The sequence below is a fragment of the Amphibalanus amphitrite genome, unplaced genomic scaffold, assembly GCF_019059575.1.
Source record: "Amphibalanus amphitrite isolate SeventyFive unplaced genomic scaffold, NRLGWU_Aamphi_draft 000514F_arrow, whole genome shotgun sequence".
NCBI classification, from domain to species: Eukaryota; Metazoa; Arthropoda; class Thecostraca; order Balanomorpha; family Balanidae; genus Amphibalanus; species Amphibalanus amphitrite.
Window position 1 is genome coordinate 106,615 of NW_024882008.1, and position 9,804 is coordinate 116,418.

At 51.8% G+C, this 9,804-nt stretch overlaps 2 protein-coding genes across 2 annotated transcripts; one reads left to right on the top strand and one right to left on the bottom strand.

Moving 5' to 3' along the window:
- The first annotated feature begins 446 nt into the window (after window positions 1–446).
- On the top strand, window positions 447–4,464 carry LOC122393079 (methylmalonic aciduria type A homolog, mitochondrial-like). Its single transcript, XM_043388703.1, has 6 exons — window positions 447–460; window positions 1,289–1,607; window positions 1,998–2,120; window positions 2,275–2,445; window positions 2,815–2,900; window positions 3,073–4,464. Exons 2-6 carry the CDS (start codon window positions 1,316–1,318, stop codon window positions 3,577–3,579), a joined length of 1,179 nt encoding a protein of 392 aa, XP_043244638.1. The 5' UTR covers window positions 447–460; window positions 1,289–1,315; the 3' UTR covers window positions 3,580–4,464.
- Window positions 4,465–4,826: 362 nt separating this feature from the next.
- On the bottom strand, window positions 4,827–9,409 carry LOC122393081. Its single transcript, XM_043388705.1, has 2 exons — window positions 9,377–9,409; window positions 4,827–8,690 (listed from the first exon to the last, which is right to left on the bottom strand). The coding sequence occupies exons 1-2, from the start codon at window positions 9,407–9,409 to the stop codon at window positions 4,827–4,829; spliced, it is 3,897 nt and encodes a 1,298-aa protein (XP_043244640.1).
- Window positions 9,410–9,804: the final 395 nt, after the last annotated feature.

Genomic DNA, 9,804 nt, shown 5'->3' on the forward strand with positions numbered 1-9,804 from the left:
AGAATGGCTGCAATAGGCGAAAACGTAAAGTTGACCTTTTGAGGTCACCGAGGTCACCTGAGGTCACCATGTTCGAAACGGCTGATGAAATCGCATACGCTGATTCGACTGGTGGTGTTTTCGTCGCGATCGGTCCAGTAGTTCCTGAGTTACAGAATGGCTGCAATAGGCGTCAATGTCGAGTTGACCTCTTGAGGTCACCGAGGTCACCTGGGGTCACGAGCTTCGAAACGGCTGATAAAATCGTACCTCCTGATTCGAATGGTGTTTCGTTCGTTCCGATCGGTCCAGTAGTTCCTGAGTTATAGAATGGCTGCAAGGGTGGCGGTCGAATAGTGTTGTCCCTTAAAAGCAGGGTATTAGTATATATTAGGTCCGAGTGGACAATTGTGACGCTGTTGATACAAATATGTAACAGCAAAAAATTTAGGTTTTAGGTTAGGTTAGGTTAGGTTAGGTTGTAGGTTTGTAGGTTTTAGGTTGGTAGGTTTGTAGGTTAGGTTAGGTTGTAGGTTGGTAGGTTGTAGGTAAATAGGTAAGGTTAGGTCAGGTTTGATTATGTTTTTTCTTTTATTTCCAGGACATATAAGTATTATTTTTGGATTCAGGACGTCAAATAATGTAAGAATATGAAAACTTTATCTTTTAACAGTCACTCGAGCTCAATGTATACTTTCACCAAAAGCAGATTTCGAATAGACAAATTCAAATTAAAATGAAATGTAAAGTGAAATTGCTTTTACCAGCCTGATTAGTCTATCTCAAGGCTATACAAACCCATTTGACTATTTGTGAGCCACATTTTCCATGTTGATGCTTTAGGTGGATCCATTCCTTATGAATGTGGTGCCTTGTTTGTATATGCATTTACAAATTAAGGCTTGTTTTGGCCTTGATGCTTACCTATTTTTTATGTTGGTACCTTATTTAACACAATATTTTACAAGCTTCAAATAAGCACATTTATAAGTACCTAGTTGTCTTATGGAGCATCATTTATGATCATTTATGATGATACCATCTGTCTTACTCCAGCTAACTTGATATATAACAATATCTATGCATTGGTTTGGATTTATCTGTCTTTTTTTTTTCCACGACCACGACCAAGACCTGTCTTTTTAATTTGAACAACAGCTGATGAACTTGATTCATATTTTTCAATTTTCATTTTTTCTTGATGTATTAAGATTCCAATATGTCAATTTATTTATAACTCCATGATGCATCCAGTTTTTTGTTTGATTCTTTGTTGTGCTTTGCATGACTACTAGTTTTTGTTTTCCAGGGAACTTCAAAGGTATAATTCTGACAAATGATGCATTCCATTGTTAAATCATTATGCAACTTTCATAGATTATCCAAACCTACTGGTAGATACATATACAAACAAATACAGAGACCATATTCATCAGAAGCACTAGTCCAACAGCTCTTTGAAGGATTATGTGCAAAAGACAGAACCAGTTTAGCCAGAGCGATTACTCTGGTAGAGACAAGCAATGCCAAGAAAAGAAAGCTTGCTCAAAATCTGGTCTCAATGGTATCAGCAGACTTGCAAAAGGAGCAAGATAGAAATAAAGGCATACCATCATCATTTAGAATTGGTAAGTAATGCTTGACAGTTTTTGGCTTATTTGTTATCCCTCACCAAGCTTATCTGCGTGCCTTCAATATTGATTATGTTTCTTTGATCAGTGTTTACTGTGTCATGAGTGACCATTAAAACTGAGAACTATGTTATAAAAGAAACACCATTGACTTCCTGCAGGCTCAGGAAGTTTTAGCCATTTGAACATGCCAGTTCCCTGATGTGATTTTTCTATCTTTATTTTACTCTTATTTGGAATGATAAGCATAACTGGCATGTTAAATCTTAAGACTTTGATGTGACCACATCAACTCTTTCACACAATGTTTCAATGTGGTATGTCAACGTGGTGTGCCATGCAATTCAGTGAGCGATTGGTCCCTGAAGATGACGCCATCCCATCCAGGTCTGTCGGGCCCTCCGGGCGCCGGCAAGTCGACGTTCATAGAGACGCTGGGAAAGCAGCTGACGGGCGCCGGTCACCGGGTGGCCGTCCTGGCCGTGGACCCGTCCTCCAACACCACTGGAGGTAAGTGACGAACTGCCTAATAGAGGCCTAATCACATTGCTTTCAAAAACGATCATTTTTGCCTGTTTGTCGCGTGTGCCAGAACCCTTTTCGGTTGAGTAGGGTAGCTCGTCTGTCTTTATGCCGTGCTGTGACGCTCTCCGCTCCGCTGCAGGCTCGCTACTGGGCGACAAGACGCGGATGCCGCGGCTGACGGTGGACCCGGCCGCGTACATCCGCCCGTCGCCCACCGGCGGACACCTCGGCGGCGTCACCCGCGTCACTAACGACACCATCCTGCTGTGCGAGAGAGCGGCCTATGACGTCATCATCGTCGAAACGGTCGGTGAGTTCTGCGGGCGGGGAGGGAAGTGCTCTTCCGAAATGTGTTAGCACGTCTTGCCTTCTTAACTATCCCATCAAGACGGAATTTATCGATCGGACGGTGGAACTGGATGTGGTGTGCGCAACAAGCTTTGCTCAGTACGGGGTCTGGCTCTGTCGATCCATCCATTCAAAATATCCGAACTAGATTGATAAACAAGAACCATTTGTCAGCATATCTTTTCCAAAAACAGGAGCAAACGCTGATTTCTGCTCTAAGCTCTACGTCTGCCCGTTCGTTCTAAGCGTTTATCTGCCGTGCGCTGACGGCTGTTGTCTAACCATTGGCCTGATGATGCTATGACTGCTGACCATATATCTCTTATGACAGGTGTGGGCCAATCGGAGATCAGCGTCTCTGAAATGGTGGACGTGTTCCTGCTGCTGATGCCGCCTGCCGGAGGGGACGAACTTCAGGTAACGTCCCTCTTTCTCCCTCTCCTTCCCCCACAAAACGCATTCTCTTCCAAGTGCCATGATCCGATTCGCTCGTCTAGTTACTGGGCATCGGTCAGATTCCAACAATTATGTGAGGATGTGTCTCTCGTAGTATGTCCCGTTCAAACACCGTCTCCTTCCTCTGCTGCAGGGCTTGAAGCGCGGTATCGTCGAGCTAGCTGACGTGATCGCCATCAACAAGAGTGACGGCGATCTGGTGCCGGCGGCGCGGCGCATTCAGGCCGAGTACCTGTCGGCGCTCAAGTTCGTGCGTCCGCGGCTGGCCGGCTGGCGGGTGCCGGTGTTGCGCTGCTCGGCGCGCACCGGCGACGGCATGACCGAGCTGTGGCAGACTCTGACCGCCTTCCGGGAGCGGATGACGGCCGACGGCCAGCTGGCCGCCCGGCGGCGCCGGCAGCGCGCCGTCTGGCTGTGGTCGCAGATCGAGCGCGCCGTGGTGGACGCGTTCCGACGCCACCCGGCCGTGCGCAGTCGGCTGCCCAGACTGGAGCGGGAGGTGGCCACCGGACGACTGCCGCCCGGGGTGGCCGCTGACCGGCTGGTGCAGCTGTTCCTCGAGGGCAGTGGGAGGGGTGGGGAGAGGAGGGCAGAGGAGCGGAGTCGGACGGGACACAGCGAGGAGGGTACTCCTAGGTGACGAGCCGGCCGGTGTGGGTAGGTCAGTTCTGTTGGTTCTAGGTAGTGACCTGGCAATCACGACCTTTCTGAATGGTCAGTTGGGGGTGGGCTGGTGCGCTAAGTGGTCTTCCGCAGGGATCGATCAACCGGCGAATATCCGGATCGCTGCCGACTCGACTCAACGCTATAAAATAACCGGTCCCCGCAGTCAATCTTCACCAGTCGACAACGCACTATGTAGGACTGCAGCAGTGCACGACCTCCAACCAGTCATCTAGAATTATGGACTCTAGAGACCCCGTACGAAGTATCGTGTCCAGAGTCTAGCGAGGTCCGATTCTTTGCCTATGTATAGCCGATATATCGAATCTTCCTGTCCGTATTCTACAAGTACATGTAATGGCTGGACAAAGACCGTGTGATGTTCAAAATATGGCCTACAGTGGTGTTACAGCCATCTAATAATGCAATTCTGTGACATAGCTGTATTATGCCGTAAATTCTGAAACGAACAGAAAATCGTATGAAACAGTCGTTAAATCGTTTAGAATGAAGTCAGCCATTAACTCATTGCACAGTACATAGCAAAAATTAATCATTTCAACCAACTTACATCGTTTGCGCCTTTCTGCCTTTCAATTCATCCAAACAATGCGGAACGTTCGTGACGCCGCCACGCGGCCGAACTCTTTGCCTCCACCGCGCCGCTAATGCCTTTCGTCGACGGAGGACGAGGCAACCAAAATATACGGCCCGCGACACTCGCGGTTACATGGCTCCTCTAAATTTGGTAAACAAAATTTACTTCTCTAGCATCTCCCACACACTTATCGCCACGCATGTGACTGCGCATGACTCATGACTTCTCATAACGCTTAGGTGAGCACTTCTCACGGCACGTGTGACTCCCCATGACACTCAAAATGCACCTTTCAAAACACGAGTGGCTCCTCGTAACACTTAGGAATGCGTTCTCACAGCGCGTGGCTCCTCATAACACCACAGTCCGATCGTCAGAGTGCGTGTCTCGGCTGACAACTCCCTGCCGGTGAATAGGTAGGTACACACACTGGCTCCGATCAGTCAGATGTCGGATGGCGACGGCCACCCGCAGATGGAGACACCACCCTGGACCGTCATCGCACGGCCACATCCGCCGCTCGAGTCCTCCATTCACCGAGTCTGTATCACATCTCACCCCGCTCGGCGCCCGGGCTGAGAGTCGCCACGGTCAGGTCCCGGTCTCTGCCACGCCGGCCACACCGCTCAGCGCGTCAGGCCGACGATGCCGTGCACAGGCCGCTCCAGGTCCCGGCCTCCGGAGCGAACCTTCACCTTCCTCACCAGGCCGTCACGGCTGGGCACGGCCTCGACGATCCGGCCCAGAGGCCAGCTGCCTCTCGGAGATTCCTCCATCAGGAGCACGACGTCGCCCGGTTGAACGTTGGGCCTCGCCGACCTCCATCGTCGGCGCTCTTGGAGTGAAGACAAGAGCTCCGTCCTCCATCTTGACCAGAAGCGGTCTGCTACTAGCTGGACTCTACGCCAGCGCTGGCGAGAGTAAGCATCTGCTGACTGGAATCTACCAGGGAGGGGCAGTACTCGTCTAGTCTTTTGAGTTAGTATTTGGTTAGGTGTTAGCGGTTCTACTAGGTCAGTTTGGGTCATGTCGGGAGAGGATATGGGACGGCTGTTCATGATTGCTTCGGCCTCCACCATCACTGTTCTCAGCGTCTCGTCGTCGAGCTGACCTCTTGCGGAGCGAATCATCCGCTCCCACGTGCCGCCCATGTGGCTGGCGCACGGCACATTCATCTTCATCTCGACGAGATCACAGTTCTCTTTCAGGAGCTCCCTTTGAACTTTCTCGTGGTCCATTTCTTTCAAAGCTTCTTCCATCGCGTTCTTCCCGCCGACGAAATTTGTGCCCCTGTCGCAGCGTAGCGTTCTCACTGGACCGCGTCTACCGACAAACCTCCTGAAAGCATTCAAGAAGGAGTCTGTCGTGAGGGAATTGGCCGTCTCAATATGCACAGCCCTTGATGCCATGCAAGTGAACAGAACTCCCCATCGTTTGAGCTCGCTCCGCCGTTCCTTGATGTAAAACGGGCCGAACAGGTCCACTGCACTGTGCGTGAACGGCTCGGCAGGGCTCAGGCGGTCTTCCGGCAGGTCAGCCATCTTCTGCTCCACTGGAGATCCACGGATCTTCTTGCAGGTCACACAGGCCAGGATGTGGCGCGAGACTACACCTCTGGCTCCAACTACCCAGAACCCTGCAGAGCGGATCTCTGCTAGGGTCATCCCGCGGCCAGCGTGGCGGGTTCTCTGGTGGCAGTGGTCGACAAGTAGGCAGGTGACGTGACTTGCTCGCGGGAGGATGACTGGGTGCAGCTCAGTCACTGGTAGTTCTGCCCTTCGGATCCTGCCGCCTACATGAATCAATCCATCGGCTCCAAGGAAAGGATCCAACCTCACGAGCCTGCTGGTCTTCTTGACACTCATCTTCACTTCATCAGTCTTCTTCATCTTCTTCAACACTTTCAGCTCTTCTGGGAACGCTTCAGCTTGCGTAGCCCTTATCATCGCTGTCTCTGCTCTTTGCAGGTCTTCAACCGTCAGTGGTTGTCCAACTGAGTGGCGCCGTCCCTGCAGCACGTCCATGTACCTCAGACATAGCGCAACAGCTCTCTTGGCCCGGTGCCAGGTCGAGAAACGCTGAAGTCTCTCGGTCACGGTGGCACGGGGACGTGTCTCTGATGCAGCAGTCTGAAACGTAACGACTGGTCGAATGGTGTGCTTCACCTCAGGGTCACTCTGGTCCACAGTTGGGCTCACCTTCTGATCCGGCAGTGGGTTCACACTGTTCAGGAATGGTGGTCCGGACCACCACAAGGTGTTGTCTCTGAGCTCGGCGGCGCTCGTGCCTCTTGAGGCGAGATCAGCAGGATTCATCTTGGACTCGACATACCGCCATTGACGGGGCTCTGTACGATCCCTAATCTGTTGGACTCGGTTTCCCACAAACACGTGGAAGCGTCTGGCCTCGTTGGAGATGTAGCCGATGGCCACCTTGCTGTCGGTCCAGAAGAATTCGGCGACACTGCCGAGGTCAAGTTCTTTCTGAAGGAAGCTGCTCACTTGAACGGAAATCAGTGCTGCGGTGAGCTCGAGGCGAGGGACTGTAACGGGTTTGGAAGGAGTCACCCTGGCCTTACTCATCACAAGTCTACAGCTGACTCTGTTCTGGTCGTCTATGAGGCGGAGGTAACTGCACTGACCGTATCCGTGCGTGCTGGCATCGGAGAAGTGGTGCAGTTCCACTTGCTGCAGGTCTCCGAAGTCCATCGGTGTGTAACATCTTCGAATTTTCAGGGTTGACAGGGTCTCCAGCTCTGACATCCATTCATTCCAGCGCATCAGCAGAGTCTCTGGGACTGGGTCGTCCCAGCCGAGACCATCACGGCACAACTCCTTTAGAATTTGCTTGCCTCTCAGAATAAATGGAGAGATGAAGCCGAGGGGGTCAAATATGGAGCTAACCACAGACAGCATCCCCCTTCTAGTTGGTGGTTTCTCGTTGGGCTTCACACTGAACTGAAGTACGTCGTTTTCTGTGTCCCACTCTATGCCAAGAGCTCGCTGGATGGGCAGCCTGCCCGCTCCGGCTTCCAGACTCTGCGTAGTAGAGCAGCGGCTCTCTGGCGGCACAGATTTCAGGACTTCAACGCTGTTAGACGACAGCTTGTGTAGTTCAAATCCACCCTGCTTACACAACTGGCGAGTCGCGTCGATGAGGCGCACAGCTGTGTCTTCGTCATCTACGGACGTGAGACCGTCGTCGATGTAAAAGTTTCTTCTTACGAAGTCGGCAGCTTCTTTTCCACTTTCATCTGCGTAGCTGTCGGCTGCTGTTCTGAGGGCGAACATAGCACATGCTGGTGAAGATCTTGCGCCGAACAAATGTGTCGTCATTCGGTACTCCTCGGGCTCCTGATTCACGTCACCGTTTTCCCACCAGAGGAACCTCAGGAAGTTACGATCGGTTCTGTTGACCCCCACCTGATTGAACATGCCTCTGATATCACATGTAAGAGCGATCGGTTTCATCCGAAAACGACAGAGGATTCCGGCGAGGCTGTTCGTCATGTCGGGTCCTTGCAATAGATGACTGTTCAGCACCTCTCCACCAAATTCGGTGCTACAGTCAAAAACGACACGGATTTTGTCCGGCTTCTTCGGGTGGTATATGCCGTGGTGGGGCAAATACCATACCCTGCCATTGCTGAGCTGCTGTTCATCTGTTGGGACCTTCTCAGCGTGACCATTGGCGATCGTGGCTTCCATGAACGTTGTGTAGTCACGCCGGAATGCATCATTTCGTACTAGCTTCGAGCGGAGTCCTTTGAGGCGCTGCACTGCTGCAGCTCTGTTGTTCGGCAGTCTGACGTCTCCCTTCAGCGGAAGCGGCATCTCGTAGTGCCCGTCTTCTTTCTGATGGATCTCTTCGGACATCATCTTCAGGAACATCCTGTCTTCAACTGACTGTGGTTTCTCCTCTCTTGTCTCCACAAAGTCCTGTTCAAACATCTCATGAAGCTGCTGAGGAGTCATCTCATGAGCTGTAGTCCTGAATGCGAAGTGACACAGCCTGCGGGTTCCTTTTCCTGCGTCGATGTACTGGCATCCAGAATTGATGTTCTCGCTGTCACAGACAGGGCCTACGATGCCCCATCCCAGTACGGTCCTTACAGCCCACGGGTCGTTGTCGTCACCTGTGATGACGTCTCTGGGCTTCACGGCTTTTGGGCAGTTCATCCCGACGAGAAGGCCGATTCCAGCTGCAGGGTAGTACAGCGGTATCTCATCTGCGATCGGCGCCAGGTGAGACCACTTCCTGGCAGACTCTCTTCTGGGGATGCACGAACGCTCTGCTGGAATCACCTCACGCGAATAGCACTGAGGAAGGACGATGCTGTCACCTCCCTGCACAGGCTCAATCACCAGGTCATCAACGACTGAGCTGGACACAACTGACTGGCCCGTGACTGTCTTCAGCTCCAGGGAGACTGGCTGACCCTGGATCTGGAGAGCCTCGCAAGTGCCGCCTGTCACAAAGCACGCGTCAGACTGTGGGTCAAGGACAGCATAGGTTAGAACCTTGACATCAGGGTGCTCCCTGTGACGAACGAACACAGGCAGGATCATTGAGTGGACGCAGCCTGGTCTCTTATCTCCAACTCCGGACATCACACGCAGGGATGTAGCTTGGAGCTGGTCCGTTGCTCCTTCAGGCCGACTGCTCCTCCTCTGAGTCTCAGCATCTCCGCGCTGAATGAGGTCCCTCCGAGTTTCGCTGATTGCCCTGCTCTGTGCTGCAACAGGAAACTTGTCATCATGAAGGGCAGTGGGGTGACCTTTTCCACAGGTTTCACACTTCATCTTCCTTTGGCAGGACCGCCAGACATGTCCACGCCTCAAGCATCCTCTGCAGAGTCCATACTTCATCACTGCAGCCTGCTTCTCTTCAAGGGTCATCTTGGTAAACTGTTCACACTCTGCCACTGGGTGAGCGGCAGCAACTGAAACGCCTGAGCGGTCAGAGCACACCACACACCCTGGTCTGACAACACTGTGGCTGTCCCTCTTTGAGGCTGGTGCAGCAGTCGTCTGGAGCGCTCTTACAACTCTCCTGTCTCTGCGCACATCCTTCTCTTCTTTGTTGGCAGAGTCTTCGACGGGACCACAGGCCACTCTCGCTTCCTTCGCCAGGAACTTCACGAATTCCTTGAATAAAGGATATTCTGCTGGCTCACCATCTTGTGGCTCATACAGTCGCTGATCCACATATCTTCTCCAACGATCAACCACATGTTTGGGCAGCTTCTTCAACATGTAGCTGTTTTCATGCTGGTCGTCCAACACCTTCAAGTGCCCAGACGTCCTTGACAAGGCATCACACTGCTGAAGAAAGTCTGCAAACTCTCTCAGAGCCTTGCCATCTCCACTCTTGATATTTGGCCAGTTTCGGATCCGTCGTTTGTATGCAGCTGCTCGTACAAACTCGTTTCCATATCTGTCATTGAGTCTGTTCTTTGCCTCTTGATAAGCATCTTCTGTCCGCAGCTGGATGAATCCAAGAATTGCTGCCTTCGCTTCACCTTCAGTGTATTTACCCAGGTAATGCAGTCTTTCGATTGGAGAGCTGGTCTTGGCTTCTATGTATGTTTCAAATGACTTGAGC

Bases quoted from the DNA above. Each gene is read 5' to 3' on its own strand.
- LOC122393079 (XM_043388703.1), top strand. From the start codon at position 1,316: ATGATGCATTCCATTGTTAAATCATTATGCAACTTTCATAGATTATCC. The intron at 1,608-1,997 runs GTAAGTAATGCT...CATCCCATCCAG, and splicing joins ACCATCATCATTTAGAATTG to GTCTGTCGGGCCCTCCGGGC. The intron at 2,901-3,072 runs GTAACGTCCCTC...CCTCTGCTGCAG, and splicing joins CCGGAGGGGACGAACTTCAG to GGCTTGAAGCGCGGTATCGT.
- LOC122393081 (XM_043388705.1), bottom strand. From the start codon at position 9,409: ATGTGGATCAGCGACTGTATGAGCCACAAGATG. The intron at 8,691-9,376 runs GTGAGCCAGCAG...CTTGACCCACAG, and splicing joins ACTGTATGAGCCACAAGATG to TCTGACGCGTGCTTTGTGAC.